The 20,449-nt window shown below is 39.6% G+C and overlaps 1 protein-coding gene across 1 annotated transcript in view; it reads right to left on the bottom strand.

Annotated features, from left to right (window-relative positions):
- Atat (alpha-tubulin acetylase) overlaps nucleotides 1-20,449 on the bottom strand; it is a 59,046-nt gene that overhangs the window by 30,316 nt on the left and 8,281 nt on the right. Inside the window, exon 2 of the mRNA XM_065219874.1 lies at nucleotides 3,581-4,024. Coding sequence (XP_065075946.1) covers nucleotides 3,581-3,687 — 107 coding nt within the window. The 5' untranslated portion in view covers nucleotides 3,688-4,024. The remainder of the gene's footprint in view (nucleotides 1-3,580; nucleotides 4,025-20,449) is intronic.

Below are 20,449 nucleotides of genomic sequence, written 5' to 3'. Positions count from 1 at the left end.
AATCAAGTTCAACTTGCTGAAAAACCTCCCAGACGTCGCTAAGAGGCGCATGTTGAACTTGTACAATCAGTTCTTGGAGCTCAATATTGTTCCCCACGATTGGAGACGAGTAAGGGTGATAGCCATTAAAAAGCCTGATAAACCCGCGTCGGATCACAATTCGTATCGGCCCATCGCGATGCTGTCGTGTATTCGGAAATTGATGGAGAAAATGATCCTTTTTCGCCTCGACAAATGGGTTGAGACGAACCACCTTCTTTCAGATACTCAATTTGGTTTCCGTAGGGGTAAGGGAACGAACGACTGTCTCGCGTTGCTTTCCTCGGAAATTCAGTTGGCTTTTGCTAAGAAAGAGCAAATGGCTTCTGTATTCTTGGATATCAAGGGGGCTTTTGATTCAGTATCCGTTGAAGTTCTTTCAGAGAAACTCCACGCTTGTGGATTGTCTCCATTAATGAATAATTTTTTGTACAATTTGCTGTCAGAAAAACATATGAGCTTTTCTCATGGAAACTCTACAGCTTTTCGATTTAGCTACATGGGTCTCCCCCAAGGCTCATGTTTAAGCCCCCTTTTGTACAATTTCTACGTTAGAGAAATTGATGTCTGTCTTAGTGACAATTGCACGTTGAGACAACTTGCAGATGACGGCGTAGTGTCTATCACAGGGCCAAAAGAGGTTGACCTGCAAGGACCCTTACAGGATACCTTGGACAATTTGTCTACTTGGGCTATTCAGCTAGGTATCGAATTCTCCACGGAGAAAACTGAGTTGGTCGTTTTTTCTAGGAAGCATAGCCCAGCACAACCGAAGCTTCAACTTTTGGGTAAACCGATCACTCATTCCATGTCTTTTAAATATCTCGGGGTCTGGTTCGATTCCAAATGCACCTGGAGATCCCACATTGAGTATCTGAGATGAAAATGCCAACTTCGATCAATTACCGGAACGTGGTGGGGAGCCCATCCACAAGATCTTCTGACGTTGTACCGGACAACGATTTTATCGGTTTTAGAGTACGGTAGTTTTTGCTTCCAGTCGGCAGCTAAAACGCACATCATCAAGCTGGAACGGATCCAGTATCGTTGTCTTCGTATCGCGTTAGGATGCATGCACTCGACTCATACTATGAGTCTCGAAGTGCTGGCGGGCATGTTGCCACTATCCGTCCGTTTTTCAGAGTTATCTCTTAGGCTCCTCACCCGTTGCGAAGTAATGAACCCACTGGTGATCGAAAATTTTGAGAAGCTTCTGGAGCTAAATCCTCAAACATGTTTTATGACTTTGTACTACCTATATTTAACACAGGATGTCAGCCCTTCAAGAAATATTCCCAATCGTGTAATCTTCTCCGATTTCGGCAATTCAGTCAATTTTGATTTATCTATGACGCAGGAAATCCGCGGAATTCCAGAGCATCATCGTCCTATGATTGCTCCGTCATTATACGCTGCAAAGTTTGGCCATGTTGATTCTGCAAGAACGTTTTTCACAGATGGATCTCTAATAGAGGAGTCCGCTGGTTTTGGTGTATTTAATGCATTTCATAGCGCCTCTCGAAAACTTGAAGCTCCTTGTTCTGTGTATGTGGCTGAACTGGCTGCAATTCACTACACTTTGGAAACTATTGCTTCACTTCTTCCAGACCACTACTTTATTTTTACGGATAGTCTCAGTTCTGTCGAGGCTATCCGTTCCATTAGGCCGGTAAAGCACTTCTCGTATTTGCTCTTGAAAATACGAGAACTGCTTAGTACTTTATCCGTGCGCTCTTTCATCATCACCTTCGCGTGGGTCCCTTCGCATTGCTCAATTTTGGGCAATGAGAAGGCGGATTCACTTGCGAAGGTGGGCGCTATGGAAGGCGACATTTATGATCGACAGATCGCCTATAGTGATTTTTTCTCTATTTATCGTCAGCAGTCGCTCGTTAGCTGGCAACATCAATGGAGTGAAGGGAGCTTGGGACGATGGCTACATTCAATTATCCCTAAGGTGTCGAAGTTTGCATGGTTCAAAGGGTTAAACTTGAGTCGAGACTTCATACGCGTGATGTCTCGTCTCATGTCCAATCACTATTGTCTAAACGCTCACTTGTTCCGTGTGGGGTTGGGAGACAGCAATCTCTGTGAATGTGGACAAGGTTACCAGGACGCTGATCACATCCTTTGGTCTTGTGCGGAGTATCGTGGAGTCAGATCACATTTTTATGATTCCCTTCGGGCTCGAGGTAGACAACCTAATGTTCCAGTTCGGGATATTTTGGCTAGACGCGATCTGGAGTTTATGAAACTCATATATGTTTACTTTAAGGATATTAACCTTAGATTGTAAGTTTGATTAACCTTGTGCTTAGTTTGTATTTTGTACGTGTGGGTTTTTTTTTTCAATGTTTGTTTTCAAGATGAATAGAAATAATTTCATGCTTTAGGATTAATTAAATAGTTGTATCGTAAACCACATTTCAAACCTCCTTCTTCCCTTTTCCCATCCAAAAAATTGTAAATCTCCACTAACCTCGAGACAACCGCGAGTACTCGGTCCAGTTCCTTTAACTTTAAATTTAAGACAGTAATAATGTATAACGCAAAGGATAACTCGGCTCTGTAAAGTTTATTCGATTGAGCCTGTACAAATAAAGTAATTATAAAAAAAAAAAGTTCGCAACGATAAATTTCAAAGTTTTTCATTTCAAATAATTATGCCAGTTTTGGAACATGAAAATTGCTCACGTTCCCCAATCTTCTCCCTAATTCCCCACTCCATGTACGGAATATTTAATAATAAATAAAACACCCTAAAACTTGAAGATTTTTCTAAATCCAGGATCATATAATTTAAAAAAATCTAAATCTTCAAAATTTCTATTATTTTCTAAACCGTGAAACTTGATCCTGTGTCCATAATCTTGAAATGTAAATCTTGTAACAGCCCTGTATGTAGGTTAAATAAAAGTTGAACATTCCTAATTAGAACAGAATAAGCTTATTTTTGGTAGAATAAGCTGTTACATAGCTTTGAATGTTTGTAGGGTAGCCTCTTTGCCACTCTCCAGGTTATTTGTACCTGTGGATGAGAATTGGACTCGTGACTTTCAACTTGAAAGGCAGGGGTGCCCAATAAATCAATTATTTATCCTATTTTTTCTATCGGTATCCATTTATTTTCTTAAAACTCCATGGCTACCGGTAATAATTTTGACCTACTTGCTTGGTAATGCTAATTAGTGATACAATGTAACACCATTTCCATTTACACTGCACACACTTGCACTGATTATTTGCTTACCAGTTAGTCCCTTTATTTTGACAACTATAAAGTAAACCAATTCAAAGTTTTGCTTGCTCGAGATGCAAAATGTTTCGTTTTAAAATTCAAATGGAACGAAGATACCTTGCGGGATTTATTTTCATATTATTTTTGAGGCCATATCTAAATACGCTTGATGACATATTTCTTGAAGCATAAGACTTTCTGCTTGGGTTGCTGCAAAAAACTGTCATAAGGTTGGTTTTCTTATCCCTTCCCGAGATATCTTCCCGAGATATCTTAGAAATAAAAATGAGCCATACAACTTACAGAGCTTCTCGCCTGTGCTGCGCCACGAATCCAGTCGGCAGGAGTGAGTTGTCAATCCGCACGATGCGCTGCCGAAACAGGGGATGACAGTTGAAACGAAACTCCATCTTGTGTTGCTATATTCGGTAACTTCCAAACACTTTTGTAATTAAAATCGATCGGGACGAAACTATTCCCTTCTTTGCACAGCACCGAAATTCAAACCCGGAGAAATCGTTGAACGTAAATTGCACTGGAAATTTCCTCCCGCCGTTGTTTCTTCACCTTACGGAAATTGACAGGCATGCATTTCAAATGCCAAACACTCAAAACACTAAGCACCGCCGCACGTGTGGCTTCCTTTGATCTGTTTTCCGAACGGTTTGTGTGGAATGACCGCAAGTTAATAAATTTATTAAGCACGATTCATCACAATATCCTGGGCTGGGTACAAAATAAGATGTTCTGTGGAAGAAGAAGAAGAATAAGGAGAATTCGTTACAATTGGTCAGGAAATGTAGGTTGATTCAAAGGGAATGATAAAAGAATGGAGTGTAATTGTGCAGGGGTGTTATATGATTTGTGGTTGTGTTTGTTGTTTACTACGACTTTGAGGAAACTCCCCAACGAATCGATTTCGATGCTAATCCGATTCGAATTATGATGGATTTGTTTTTTTTTTTATTATTAGAAGACCGTTGACCTGATTGCATTTCCTCGGATAACGAACGTCGATTTTATGAACATACAATGGCCTACGACAACCGGTTGGTTCAGGTTGACCAGAGAAAAAAGCAATTTGGCCTTTTTCATTGAATGGGTTTGAAAAGTGTCATTTGAAAACTGTCATGTCTGTACCTACATGCAAAACAAATGGCATACACCATCAAATGCAAGGGACGATTTATTACATCCTCTGTATGTTTTCTTACAACATATGTTATGTCAGTTCTTACAACGGATCGTAGCGTACAAGAAAGTTTTTCCAGAATGAATATTTTTGTGTAAAACTTTCTCGAGAACCAAATTTTTATGCGTGCTAAATAAATAGCAAAATTATTTAAAATACCTTCTGTTGACCACATTACAAACATATGCAAAGCAGTAATAGAATCTTACATTTCTCGGTTGGGTGTACTACAATTACGTGAGGATTGAGAGCCTAAAAAACCATACTCATCCGTTTCGCTCGACTAATCCCAAAATGCAGCACCAAGCCCACCTTACATAATTTCGACTAATCTAACCATCGTCCGTTCACTTGTCGTCCGTTGGAAGGTATGTAGGTAATTGAAAATTTTCTTTTAACTCTTTTACCTGGGTCATCCGCCTTCGATCCATGTAGTTTGTCGATTTCAATAATGCTAGATATTAAACACGGCTTGTTGTTGATCTAGATTTGTGCCCGCCAATTGACCGACGACTGCCGGTAAGAGGAAAATAACCGGAGTGGAAAATTAGCGGGAAATGCTTCACCACTGTCTGTCGTTGTTGCATTGTCCGTCCGTACGATGCATTGGTATTTGATGAGTGGTGTGCACTGTTATGATAGTGCTCATAGGTTGCATGTTTATTTTCACGTTCATATTTATTAGAATAGCCTAGCTTTGACTCCACCCCTAGCAACGGTGAAAGCACGTGCACAAGCTACTTCGATCGCTTAGGTTCGGTTTCAAAACAGACACTGTTAGGAAGCGCCACTTCATTTTCATCGCATTTTTCAACTCAATTTTATTTACGTGTATTTCCGAATCTTACGCAACGGCAGACGAAACGGCGCCTATTGAGGTCAACCAGAACCGTTCACCCAAAATGTGTTCTTAATTATTCGAATCGATTTCCTTTGCCAACAACTGGCTGCAACATGGTGGTGAGGAGTGGCTATAAAAATTACCAGAAGCCTCTGTCCAGTTCAAGCACTCTTGTTCTTTTCGGCAACAAAAGTCAAGTTGAAGGAAATAGTGGCGCAAGCCTTGCCCCCGGAGTCAAGAAAACGCAAACATAACCTCTCAAAGGATTTTGGGTCGTAAAGGCGAATCTAGGTAGTGCGTCGAACCTTTCTGACTTGAAAATCATTTCTCATGTGACTCCCCACTTTTCGTTCGCTTCTGATATGTTAATTTGATTTTCCAACAACGGCATGTTACGAAATAGTGAACCTTAACTAGTTTTTCTTTTGTTGTACATAGACGGCGTCAGAATAATAACTTGCTTATTTAGTGTGGATTAGCATCGTGGTAATTTATTCCATCTTACCGATGAAGAAAGACGAAAAGAGGCGTTAAGTCCCCTTTTTCAGACGACGTCATTTTCGTGTCGTAGTTGGAAGTGGCGACCGGATCGAAAGTCAGATCTCAAGAGAAGAAATAGAAACCGAAGCGAAAGCCCCCAACGGCCCAACCAAGCACCGACATCAAATTGTGCATTTTATCGCGACTTTTACCCACTTTCAACTACACGCCTGGTCCAGTCGTCGTCGTCTTCGGTCGGTAGCGTCACGGTCTTCTTCCCGGGTTCAATACCGGCTGGAGTCATCTCTTCGGCGTACATATGTCTGTATGCATGCAGCGATCCAAGAAGGCGCTGATTGAAGCGATCTTCATCCATCGAAGACGACGCGCGCGCGCTCATTCAGTTCGATGACCCACATTTTCGGTGGTCGATTTGAAGAGATAAATAAACTGCGAGTCGTTTTCACTCGTTTTTCGCCTTTAGGCTTTTCCTATTTTTTTTAAAATGTAATTAGATGTTAGATTTGCCACTTGCTGGCAGTTGGAAGTTGTGAACTTTTATTTCGCAGGCAGTTGGTAAGTAAATGGAAGCATTGACATTCAAATCACCACAGAAGCAATCTTAGATAAATAATGTTCAAGTGATTGATGAATTTGTGCCTCAAAATTGATAACTATTCAGTAGCTACAAAATACCATTTTCACTTTCTCCCAGGTTTAATCAATTACTCTCCCATTTACCTTTTGTTTTTGTTTTTGTAAGCTACCTTGGCGACGACCGCCACCAATGATGTTGCTGAAATTGAAACCAAAACACTCGAGCCCCAATATCGGGAACAGTGCGCTGTCGAACTAAAAAAAATAGCATTCTGACGCCTCTGACGCGACCCAAATACTCATCGCACTAGGCACAATTTCCCCCTTAAAACATCCAACTGTTCCTAGGCAGCATTTATTTATTCTACCTACGATTTCAAGGTTTGCCCATTGAGTCGAGAAATTCCTATTCCTATATGTAACTACTTCCTATGATCTCCTGGGGGGAAGTCACTGTAACTTGATCTACCTTTCCATAGTAGGCATCATCAGCATTGTTGTCGCCGTCGTCGTCAACGGCCGTAGATGGAAACAAGGCCAACTGCGTGATGCCAGAATAACAACAACTAACGCCACGAAGTAGGCTGCGACGGAGTTGCGATTCAATTGTGCCCCAACTACTCAGCTCATTTTTTTTTAAATGCTACAATTATCCCACTCACTGCTTATTTTTCACCAACGCGCGCACACTTACTCCAGATCGCAATCACGCGACAAGTGGGGTGGTTATTCCAAACGAAAGTTTCGAGCGGAATTGGAGCAAATCGAGAGTCAATATCGCGAAATTTGTCCGAATCATACCGGCTAATTTCCCTTTTATTGAAATTTGTAGAACGGCACACACCGAGCCCGATCCAAGTAGGCGCGCGGTGATGCTGGTTGCCATCGTGATGGCCTAATTTTTTTCAATTTTTCCATTTAATCTTCCGTGCAAAATTTTATGTTTGTATATACCTACATGTGCACGCGGGAAGTGAAAAATATGCGAACTTGCTGCGGATAGAGATAAGAAAAACGCTAGATGAATGAAGTTTTTGCACCTTTTTTCGCAGGTGTGTTTGTAGTTTTCTTCTGCTTTGAGCAATTTTGCCGGTAGCTGAATGCGTGTAACGGAACAGTTCTTCCAGGAAATCATCTGTTTTAAGTGGTTATTGTATATTGTGCATATTTTGTTTTCAATTCTCATTGGATTTGTTTTCGGTGGCCTATTTTGTTTTGTTTTTCAAGTGAAATAAATTGATTGCAATACTTTGTATAATTTTTGTAATTTAAATTGGACGAGTTTTTCAAACCCCAAAAAAATCATAAACAACAGTTTGTAGACATTTGTAGCATCTTGGAATCGGCTGAGATCGAAGAAGTTTGTTGGAAACTCATAAATTATTTCGACTATGTTTTTCTTTTATATTACTATAACAAATATACTTTATTAACTATATTGGCGAGCTAACCACCGACAAACCGACATGAACGATCATACAAATTACAAAGATCAAAGCACCAAACTGACATCTGCCGCCGTGTTCGCGGAAAATATTTATCCTAACCACGAACACGCGTACACAATTTATGAGCTGGTTCGTGTCTAATCTATTTCGGACAAATTATTTTAATCTAGATAATACATTTCTATGGTTTTGACAGATGGGATCGCTGCACATTTGAATAGGCCGTTATGGATTCTCGATCAAGGGTTAAGTTTAAGTTTCATGTCGGTTTATCGGTGATCTAACGTTAGCGCTCGTTTCGAATATGAGAACTAGAAAAATAATAAAAGTTTCTAAATTTTGCACGGAGAGGTATGGGAGAAAACTTTAAAAAGTGCTTGTAAACAGTACCACTGAACTGTCAAAAATGTTCAGCCGATTAAAACTTAGTTCATTTGGGACGTCACGCTGCAGCTCCTTATAGCTCACTCTTCACTTTTCCAAACGTCACGCAGGAAACACACCATCTAACGTCAAAATAAGGAACCAACATGCATTTGATTTCAGTCGAGGGGTGAGGGACATGCAATCATTACACATGAACAATACAATTCTGTTACATTAATTACAATCAGTGAAATAATTTGTGTACATTGCTTAAGTCTGTAGATACTTATGAGAACACGAAAATAATTGGTTGAGCAAGTTTTGTTTTATACATCTGCTGTAACTTTGATGCACCCTTCGTTATGAGTTTAGAATAAATTAGTTAACTTTTCTGACGCATAGGCGCACTTGTTGGTGGAAAATCGTGTCGACGATAAAACGAAAGAGTGAACCATATTGGTAATATATGTATTTGCTACTAAGCTAAAATAAATGGTTGAAAACATTGGAATATAGGAAAAATCGACGACTTTGTAGTTTTATAAAATTACCTTAGTCCAAGGTATTTAAGTTTTTTGTCAACTTCTTGACTGTCATAAATAGCCATGCTTGGATAGCACAGTTTATCGATAACTAAAAACTTAAATTTATGTAAATAGAAAGAAGAAGTAGAAAAACTACTTCGACCTAATCCCCTATTTTGGGCTTATTGAGCTGAAAATATTAAATAGGGGAAATGTCTCTAATGTTGGCCTATGGATCTAAGATTGGGCCCATCGCTAAAAATCTGCTATTTATCAATTTTATCTAGATGAACGCGTTATTGGGATGTTACTAATGGATATTTTTGGTTGCTATTGAAAATTTAGACGATTGCTGAATTTATGTATGGGCCCAAATTAGGGACACTTAGGCCGACATTACCTGCATTTCCCCTATTTAAAAGGTTTCGGCATAAACAACTTGGTAGCTCAAAAGCTACCAAACAAAGTATATGAGAATGCACCCATTTTTCTCAAAAATAAAAATATGCGATCAGACCGAATAAAGTTTTCCATTCCATTTTTATCTTCATCCGTAGGCCCAAGTGAATCCGTAGCAATATTGCATGTTTTACTTTGAGCGTGTAGTGCTTGTTTGACGTTGTTCAGGGTGCAGTGCTAAAATGTCCTTTTCTGTTTTGTATTTTATCATGCCACCAAAGATTTTGGCAAAAACATTGGTTAATGGTATCCTCCAATACTGGCTTGTTTCGAGTCCGGGTCTCCCTCCCAGGTAGAAACATTCCATTTTGTGTTGAAATCCGCTCAAAAAAGAGAGGTAAAGTGTGCGTTGCAGCGTTGCCATATTGTTTTAAAGCTTATCGGTATCAAAGGTATTAAAAAATCGGTATTTACTATTTATTAAATTTTATATTTTTGCCGTCGAAAATTTTAATGACGACTGGGATTTGAGGGGAATTGCTTTGTCGCCGTTAATTTCTCAGTCTTAAAACACTCTTTAATTTTTTTAATTGAATATTTAAAAATATCGCTGTCCTCAAGTGGTGATCAAAATTGTGACCAAGCAGCGTTTTTTTTTTCAATTAAATATCATTAAATGAAACCAAAACATGGAAAATCAGTCGTTGTTGTGACAAACAATATTTTCCCTTGAAAAAAGCCACAACCCATGACCAAAATGTCCGGCAGATTACATCGTAGTCGTTGCAGTGTTTTAAGACTGAGAAAGCCGTTAAAAAAAGCAATTTTTTTTTAACTATGATCGGAAAATTCCGGAAGAAAACTCTGGTGAATATTTGAATTAGCTTCTGAATGGAGCTGAAAAAACATCCAGAGAAAGACGAAAGAAGCTCTCCTGGATGAAGTTCGAGAAAAACTGGAAAAACATCCGGGAAACTTCCAAGACACGAATTGAGAAATTTGTGGTGCAAATTTAAATAAACTATCGGATAAAATCGGATGTCACATCCAAAGAAAGCCAAAAAAGTTTCGGAAACCGGAAGCTAATTTTCAGAAGTAGCAATTTCCATGGAAAGCCAGAAGAAGCTCGGAATAACCTTCCAATAGAAGTCGAACAAAAAAAAACCTTTGGCTTATGGTCAAACTTCCAGAAGAAGACGAATGAAATTTCTGGGTGAATTAATTGAACTTCTTGGAGAAGACAAAAGGAACTTCCTAAGGTAGACTGGAAGAAAGTCGGAAGCCAGAGCGCTTACGGAACAGTCGAAAGAAACAAGGACATAATTCCGGGAGAAAGAGATTCCTGAGGAATGTTCTAATGATCCAGAAAATTTTCCTGATATTAATAAAACATCCCCGAAGACTCCGCAATTTCCCTGAAGTTTTCGAAAAATTCCTGAAATGCACTTAGGAATATTCCATAATTCCTCGAAATTCCTTAAAACTTCTTGTAATTTTCCTGAAATTAGGGGCTGTTTTGGAGTTCTCTGGATGAAGCGCTCGGAACTTCCTTGATTTTAATAAGGCTACCGGAATATCTCTAATCATCTTTGAATGTCTCTGGACTTACATGAAGATTACGAAATCTTCTAAGTGTTCTCACAATTTCTTGAATTTATTGCAACATCAGCATTGAAGTTCTCTGATCTTCCCGATTTTTTTTTAATTTTTTAAAAGTTATCGGCACCGCCATTAAAAAGCATAGAACTTCCCATAAAATGTTCTAATGTTCATGTAACATGCCTTACGTTTCCTAAATTTGCATGAGCCCCTCAGGACATTGCGGAAGTTCTCGGAAATCCTTTATAATTCAGCAATTTCAATGAAATTAATTGATCTAAATCACTAAAGTTCCTGAAGACTTTGGACTTGTGAAGTTTTTAAAATATTTATGAAGTTTCCTTAAGTTCACTGGAGTTCGCTGGACTTTTCTGAAATTTCCAGATTTTCGAATTTTAACAGATGTTTTTGAAACTGTCTTTAATTAATCGCTTTAATTAATAAAGCTGGTGAGAGAAGATGAAAGAATCATTCGAGCGAAGGCTGAAGAAGCTTCCAAGGTAAGGTGGAAGAAAATTCAAGGAAAGGTGGATAAAACTTCAGGATGTTTGAAAATAAATAAAATTTCCGGAAGTTAAATAACGTTTAAAACATATTTCTCGATTCCCTATGAATTACCGGAAAGAGCCGACTATTTCTCGATTGATGGGTAGCCAAAAACGGTGAGAAAATGCAAACATTAGTCGAAAGAGTATCAAGCATAAGGCATCTTTAGAGATGATTGTTTAGAATTTTAAAGGCACAAAAAATATGAGGTACTCAAAAATATACAAGTCTCTAACAAAAAAATTCTCCGAAATTCAAGCGCGGGCAGGCAATAATAATTTTGGTTATTTAAAAAAAAATCGGTATAAATCGGTATAAAATCTCAAAAATCGGTATTCTGAGGAACCCGAAGGGGGCGACACATCTAAATCTCAATTCTAGATGCTCAACAAATCTCACACTAGCGAATCAATCTTCGAAAAATCTTCTTTCATTTATCGCATCTACTTGCATCGCGCATCATCTTTTTGCAGGAAATCTTCAGAATCGTCATCAATCTTCTTTCTATCTACTCAGCGTGTGTGCAGCAAAGCACAACAAAACACAATTTTCCCTGCATCGTAGATAGAGTCGCCCCCCTCGGAGGAACCTTATCTGTATATCGGTATCTAGTTCGGAAATCGAAATAAATACCGATAAATCGTTATATCTGGCAACGCTGGTGTGTTGTACTGAGTAGATCCAACATTAGATCTAATACCCCGTTCACATTACAGCCTATACCACGTAATATAGGCTGTCTTGCAATGAGCACTCATACATAGGATTTCCAGTGAAAACTAGATGTATGAGTGCTCATTGCAAGACAGCGTATATCACGTGATATACGCTGTAATGTGAACGGAGTATAAACCGAAGACAACATATCAAGAAGACTGGCAACTCTTCCATTTTCTCATACGAGCGCTATGAGACCGACACAATCGCGTCATCTGTCGCGCAATGGTAAATGCTTCGAACGAATTTGATTACAAAGATTGCAACCTCATTTTTCTATTGGAATGGATAGAGAAACAATCAGCAGACAAATGTAAACAAACAAACACATCATATGTGTGCGTGACGCTGAGAAAATGCTTAGATTGACGAGAATACGTAAACTCCTCTAATTTGACATTTTTTTTTGCTCGTTGAATATTTCTGTAAGTCTCTTTGACGGGAAAATTTCTCCAAGTCCGTATATGTTAGTCTTGGAATCTAACAAATTTAAAAAAAAATCCCAGAAGATTGAAGATTTTGTTTACAAATACAACTATCAATCTTTTTTAGAATTGATTAAACCGGCAAGAGGATTAGCGTAGAAATTAGAAATCTCGATTTACTGACAGATGTTGTAACTGATTTTAGTCAACTTAAAACTTCCAAAAAGTGGAAGATATTTTTTAGTTTAAGATTGACGGATAATAGTAAACCAAGAGGCAAGACAGCTTTTGATCATGAGTAAAATCAGAGTTAATTTGGAGTAACTCTGAATAACTGTGAGCAACTCTGAGTAACTCGCGTTGATCAACATCCAATACACATAGCAATCTGAGTTTTGAGTAGAAATTTGTAATATTTTTCAACAGTAATTTCATAAGCAACTGAAAACTGATTCAAGACGACCACCAGGTCTGAGTCAACGGATACCGTCACCGAGCTGTACTGTTTAATGCTTCTTTGAGTATTTAGCAGTGGTGAGAGGAACACTTTGCTCAATTCCCATGAGTAGCATGAGAAATTGAGTCCACCAACAAGAATCTGCAGCTGACTTTGCCTGGAATTAAGCTGACAGGAAAATTTTAACACTGAATTCCTAATTGAATACACTGCGCTTTAGCTCAAGAGCGGATAGTGTCCATACGCTAACATCATTGACTTATAAACAGTGATGCAAAATATCATAACACTCACGTGACACTCGTCTTCGCATCAACCGACTATCGCTGACAGATCGTTTTGTCACGCAGTGAGAGTTAGAGGCATGGCAAACAACAATCACCAGTAATGGTCGCTGCTCACAAGCAAAACGTTACACTCGCTGCTGATAATGAAAAGCACAACGAAAACTGTGAAGACTTCTGCAGTACGATCATGAGAAAAAGCGAAACGACAGAAGAAAATGAAAACAATGCCTACGCATTCCAAGTTCGTCTTGGCAGGCGCGAGTGTGTGAGTTACAAACAAACCAAGCAACATTAAACGGAAGCTGTTGGGTTCACTCACCAAAGCACTCACATAAGCAAGCAAAGCAGCAACTGCTTCAAAACGAGCACAGATGAGTGTCGTGATTGTCAGGAATGACCAGATCGGTGATGGATCACAACAGAAGACGACATTCACCAGTTGCTTTTTACTTCTTTCATCAACTTGATGGATGGTCATGGAGAGAGCTTCGACGAGCACATTGATAGGAATGTACAAAGCGTTACTACCATCAGCTGTTTGATGATCGTGATTGTGATAGGTCGCAACTCTGCTTATAAACTGCAATTTATCGCAACAATTGGAATTTGACATCATTCTAATTTTAACAGAAGTAGTATTTCCGTTTCACGGAAAATAATTCGACGCAACTGACAGCCACAGCAATCTATTAAAGCTGATAATCTGACGCCAAATGCTAATTTTTCTCTGAATTTGCAATATCCAAAAGCACAAGGAACGTCGCCACGAAGCTCATATCCCAGGAGGAACAGAAACGTCATGATGTCAATAAAAAGGGCTACGATTGTCCCTACCTTCCAGCAAACGAATATCTTCTGAGCATGTCCTCGGTGCAATAGATAGGTGCAGTAGATGACGTCTGTTTCGATTAAAAAAAATCATTGAAGGTTAGTATTTGTTGAAAAAAGCGAGACTACTTTGATCAGTATAGGGTAATTATGAGTTACTAAAATTCACACGCAGCGAAATTATTTGCTCTGAGTACGGCTGACTTGCACCTTGAAGAAAACATCAATTTCGAAACTGTTTTAAATAGTTTCTATACTACCCATAAATGCATAATAGTCCCATGTGACTTTTTGGAAAAAAAATTACGTTTACAGATTTATTTATTTATTTATATATGTATAAAGCGTAGTGCAAATAACCGCATGTGTTCTCAAAGCTCTTACTACACTGAGAGATGATCAGTTCCATCTAGAAAATAATTGTTTACTTTGATTTTTAAAGTTGTTTGCAATTCATAGGCAGTTCATTCCATATTTTCACACCACGTTGATGAAAAGAGCATCTGTAAATCTCTGTACGACATCTGGCGAGTGTTAAATTTCTGGAGCGAGATGACCTCAAAAATTAAAAGAAACTATGCAAATACTCAGGACTTTCATTCAGAATTTTGTACGTTAGAATTATTTAACTTTACCACCTCTTCTCGCTTCTTACAAATAAAAATTATCATTATTGTATCCCATGGTTTCATAATTACGAAAACTAGCATTTTAGCTGTAATGAGCAATTGCAAGCCTGTTTACAATTCCTCAATGTTCAATTCTATAAATTACCAAAGTTTTGATATTGATTTTTAATGGTAAGTTTTGTTTCGTTTGAAGATTCAGGTTTGTTTGGTTCTATACTAATAGAATAGCAATGTTTGATCAGCAAACTGCTTTTTATTAGGCTTAAAAGCTGCAGTGAATCCTTCATCGGAAATAGTAAATAAATAATCTATTCAGAATATGTTTCAATAGCACAAACAACCTCGACAACATAAAAAATTCACTGCATTCAACTGCCGCTTATCGCAAGTCGGTCCCATTTGCGTTTTTGACAAAACTAAGATTTTCAATGGAAGTGTTAGCTAATCACCCATAGTTTCATTATACTGCATGAACTCAACAACTTTGTTCTGGAAAAGTTTGAGAAAATACAGTCAAATGGGTTGTCCCATTACATAAGAAGCAATGATACGAAACAAACTTAAAATGCGTTTTTCTCGGCTTGCTGATTTGTGCTATGGGACGGACTTGCCATGAGCGGCAGTCAATCTCTACCTAATTAATAAAAAAAAATAATGTACGCTCAATCATACAGAAACCGAACGTCTGGTCGCAACACCTTATAAACATGAGCAATCGAAGATAAGGTTTCTTCCGAAAGTCACTGCCAAGGCAAACGTATGCAATCGCTCTGTTATCACTCCTTCCATGTACCTGCGCTCCTTATGTTAATTTACAGTACAATCCATCAAATCAAACCTGGCAGCAGAAATTTTGCGGTTTAACCTAACCCATCCGCCTGGATATCGCGCCCCAGTGAACGCGGGCTCATTTGGTACAAAACCCGCAACAAACCGTATTTCTCCACTTATTTACGGGCTGGTGCGCCCTCCAACCAGTGATACAGCACAACCGTTGTAGTTGAAACTAGCGGCAATCGGCAATCGGCACTCGCACGGCATAACCGCAAGTAACGAACGACTTCTTTTTTCTCCCCTGAAGCAATGAGTCACCACCAGCAGAAACCTTTTACTCCTTCACTTCGCGGCACTTGGAAACCTCTCAAGATAGCGCCCCAAAATACTAAAACAAAAAAATACAGCAAAGTCGCATAGCGCCAACTACAAACAGAAACACCTCAGCTGCCTGCACTATGATTCACTACCACTCTTTTGCACTGTTTTTTTTTGTTTCGATCCCATCGAAGTAGCTTTGCAATACAAGCTCTGCTATGGCAACTCCTGCCATGGATCAAAGTTCCTCGACGATATCATAACAGTTTTGACGTTATTATGAAAATGCTACCACATACGTGGGCGTTGTATTTGTAGTAGGCTTTTGTGGAAAACACAACGACTGTTTATGCACTGCCGTAATAATAATAACAACAGCGAAACAAACACAGAAAAGCACTAACAAAATCAGAGCACCTACAAAGGGTACCTCTATGAGAAAGCGCGGAACGGATTGAATTACCAACCTTCTAGCACGACGTCTGATTGTATTCTGTTCGTCGAGTACGCTCAGCTTACTGTGATTTCTAACCCCACCGAGGAAGGCTCTCGCGTCGCAAGTATACTCATTCAGCGGTAACTTAGCTCTCCGACTGCCTTTAAAACACACGCTGCTTGTTCGATGTGGAATAGTAGACGCTTGCTGAGAGATTTACTAAACAGCTCTTTCGCGTGAGCTCTCAATGTAAACAACAGCAGCAGCAACGGGGAGATGATGTAGTGTTGGTATGCGGACAAAGTAACCTGCGTCCAACTTTGGGTTTATTTATGACTTAACACTCTGCAAGAGGGATTACTCCAGTAGACTTAATTGTGAATGGTTAATGAAATATATTAAAATGTTGTACAAAATTACAATTTCCGGCAAACGACTCATTTATGATTCACTTTAATTAGAAAGGCAAACGAACTAAACACGTTCAAACGCCTTCCCGCCTCTTTCCGGGCTCGCGCTTCACGAGCACGCGTAGGCCCTACTTCATGGCCTCTACTGTGGAGGCGGACGACCACGCTGCGGTTGATTTTATTTACCTCCCCGCGGTCGGTATGCGATGCGGTGTGCTGCACTAAACAATGCCAGTGTCCGCGACTGATTTGTTCATAAAGATTCATATCAGCTTCCTCATCAGACCAATTTGATAGTCTCCCCCGTTCCCCCTTGTACCTTGCAATACACACACGCACGATGATTCACTACATGCGAACAGCATGGATAGATTGAAGTAGTCATCTTTCAAGAATCTGCACAACAACAGACTGCGAACTTTCGCGATCATGATTCTGCGGCCGTCGTCGTTCGGTAAGGTCAACCGCGAGAAAAACGGAGATTACGTCAACTCTTGTGTCAAGTAGGGTGGTCCAAAATAGCACTTTATCTGGAAACCTGGGGACTCACGTGATTTAAAGGTAGCCCGATGAGATTTTCGCTAAAAAGTAGAATTTTCATAGACATAGCTGAACAAATCTGGAGTCCTTTTTGATTGGGTCGTATGTAAAAATTTTGTCATTTAGAGAAACGAGGTGTTTTGTTTTGGTTAACACAAAATTGTTTCTATTTTCAATGAGATAGGTATTTATTTCAAAATTCCCATTAACTAACATCTCAGGAGTGATGTTATTGACTGAGCAAGGTATTGATAGCGTTCCTGTTAAAAAACGATTTTTAACCAATCAATATTATACGACCTTTTGCATGCCGTGGTGTTACATTCGACCGTGCGTATTTTAGTGGTTTTAAAATGTATTATCATGAGTACTATCTCACGGAAAGCATAATTATCATTTTATAGACCACCCACCATCATTTTACATTGAAGATTTGCAAAATTTGCTTTATTAGGAAAAAAACAGGACGCTTCTGACAAATTTGTTACGTACGACGATTGACACCTCCATAGATGTTAGGTGTCTTATGTAACATTCATTGACAAAACATAGATGTTTTGATTAGTGGGCAAATACGACAAATAGTTTTTTTTTTTATGAGAAAATGAAACAGAAATGAGATAGCGGGGTCAAATTTTGCCTTTAGGAAGAGTATGCAGAGTAGTAGCATAGAGGTAACTCTAAGATTAGTAGGTCTTGAAGAAACGTGCTCAACTTTTTGACTCAGCTCTGGTACTGTCTTCGGTCCCAAGCTAATCGATGCACCCCTCGAAACATAGGAAAATCCATGAACCCCTCATTTTATCTGTCAAACTTTCATAGCTAATCAAAACAAACATTGTGTAGTACTAGAATTTTGACTAGAATGGGGTACGTTAATCGATTTGCTTGGGACCAATAGGCTAGTCAAGTAGTGAGCCAATTTAAAATCGTTAGTTTCCACTGGTTGGTAGTAGTGTCTGGTAGAATTAAAATGTTACTTTGTTTTCGTTAGTTACATACGACCTATTTAAAATGCACTCTATAAATATGTATCGAAATTTAGAGCAACCCAAATGATAAATGAGAAAAATGTATATGGAGCATCTAGCAGGCCGTGAAAAATTTTCGCACATCGTATGGGGCTGTTCATAAACTACGTAGAGTCTTTATGTAGGGGGGGGGAGGCTTGACCAATGTCTACGGTCCATAAAAATTTCTAAAACAATGTATGAACGATTGTCTACGCGGGAGTAGACGAGGGGTCTAAAACCTCCAAAAATCGATCTACGTCGTTTATGAACAGCCCCTATGGACCCCAAGGAATGTGTAATAATATAAAAGGGTTGGGTTGCACTAAACGTCGATGCATTAGAAATATCTGTTCAGCTGTGAACAAATGGCTATCATTGGAGGGTAAGCCCAGTTTCCAGGACGATTTGAAGTTTCCAGACAAAGTGTCATTTTGGGCCACCCTAGTGCCAAGTCGTCGTCACGGTTTACTCTACCGATTGATTTCCCTTTTCTTAATAAAGTAGATTTCCGATTGAACGAATGACATCGACTAGGAGATTTCTAGAAATTTACTCCGACGAGCAACATGATCTATCAAAGGAAGAACAAGAAAACAATTGACTATGCGCGCAACAGCGGCTCTAGCTTACGACCGAACGCTGAATGGTCATGAATATGCCTCGAGTTAAGGACGATCGCATCTCCCTATTTGGAATGTTGTACATCGGTAGTTGGGGGCCTCCCTGAGCTCAGTCGGTAAAGGCGTGCTGGAGGAGGAATTTTTCGGGTTGAAAAATGTCTCGGCCTTCGTGGACATGAAATAATATTTTTGCGAAAATGGTACACCCCTAGAAAGCTCTCAATCAACAACAGTGGAAGTGTTCAAAGAACACGAAGTTGAGAGCCGGCATAAAGTCCTAGTGGGGACGTAATAAAGCCAAACACGAAGAACATACATTGGTAGTAGCAGTTTCATTTGTAAGACGGTTGACCTTATGAATCCGAGAGAGCGATCTGGAACCGATCAGGGTTTGCGTTTCCTTACTAGGGTTAATGACGGCTTCGGCAATACCTTATTCTATTTTTGTCAGGGGGTAAATAACGTCCTTAAGAGCTCAATTTTGACATGTGGATACATTGTGTTTCAGAGCACCTATTGGCCAAATTTGAGTGCTCTAGGACTTTGACGATAATAGGTTAAGAAGGTATTGCCGAAGCCGTCATTTACCCTATGTGGCTGTCGCATGAAACTAACAAAGTATAGCGGAGCGTGTTGAAAATGTTGAAATATGTTATTTTTTTTCAGGAACATAATTATATGGTTTATATGGAGTAATAAAAGTAGTAAAATTTACGTTTATTTGCTGGTTTTTTTTTATGTTTCAACATTTGGTTCTACATTTCAATTGGTTAGCCTTTGGCTCTTCATCTTTGTTCTAGTTAATTAATTATTCTAATGTTTAGCTTACTTACTTACTTAAGGGTCCTGTGCACCACCAGCGGTGCAAAGGGCCAACGTGAAAGACTTCCATCCTGGGCGGCTGCTCGTTTTTGCCTTGACCTGGGCCCAGGTCAGATTCCTATCGACTTGCTTAATTTCCTTATTGAGGCTCCGCCGCCATGAGCCCCTGGGTTTGCCTCTGCTGCGATGTCCTACCGGATTCCAATCCAGCGCTTGCTTGCAGATTTCGTTTCCGCCCCGTCGAAGTGTGTGGCCGACCCACCTCCACTTTCGCTCTCGAATTTCTGTTGCTATCGGCTTCTGATGACATCGACGATGGAGCTCGGCATTCGAGATCCAGTTGTGAGGCCACCAGGCACGAATTATATACCGCAGGCATCGGTTGATGAAGACCTGCACCATGACGAAGTGGCAGCGTATTCGTGATTTGTCCCACGCAAATGTCGCAAAAAGACATTTCAATCGTCGTGGGAGTGTCCCGGTGGACCGTCAAAAGGGTTTTAGACCGAGAAAAGAAAGGACAACTATCCGCGAAGGTGGCCACAGGTCGTCCGAGGTCAGCTCGGGTTCCGAAGGTTATCGCTGCTATCAAAAGGAAGATTCGGGTGAATCTAGTACGTTCAATAAGGAAAATGGCAAAGGAACACGGGATCAGTGACTTTACTGCACGGAAGATCGTAAAGGAAGATTGCGGGGCGAAGTCGAGGGCACGGAGAAAAAAAAACTCACATGATTACCAACCGCATCCGGGAGCTACGAGTCGAACGATGCAAGAAAATTTTGAACTTCCTTAAGCTTTTTTTTTAGTTCTTTATTAAGGAGATTTTTAGCCTATGGCTAGTTCATCTCCGAAGAAAGGAGAGGGCTCAGAGTGAGTTACCTCTAGATACATGGTATATTAACA

The sequence above is a fragment of the Ochlerotatus camptorhynchus genome, unplaced genomic scaffold (assembly GCF_037179485.1).
Source record: "Ochlerotatus camptorhynchus isolate MF236.1 unplaced genomic scaffold, CSIRO-AGI_Acam_v1.1 ptg000112l, whole genome shotgun sequence".
Taxonomy (NCBI): domain Eukaryota; kingdom Metazoa; phylum Arthropoda; class Insecta; order Diptera; family Culicidae; genus Ochlerotatus; species Ochlerotatus camptorhynchus.
This window is presented reverse-complemented; position numbering and strand designations above follow the sequence as displayed.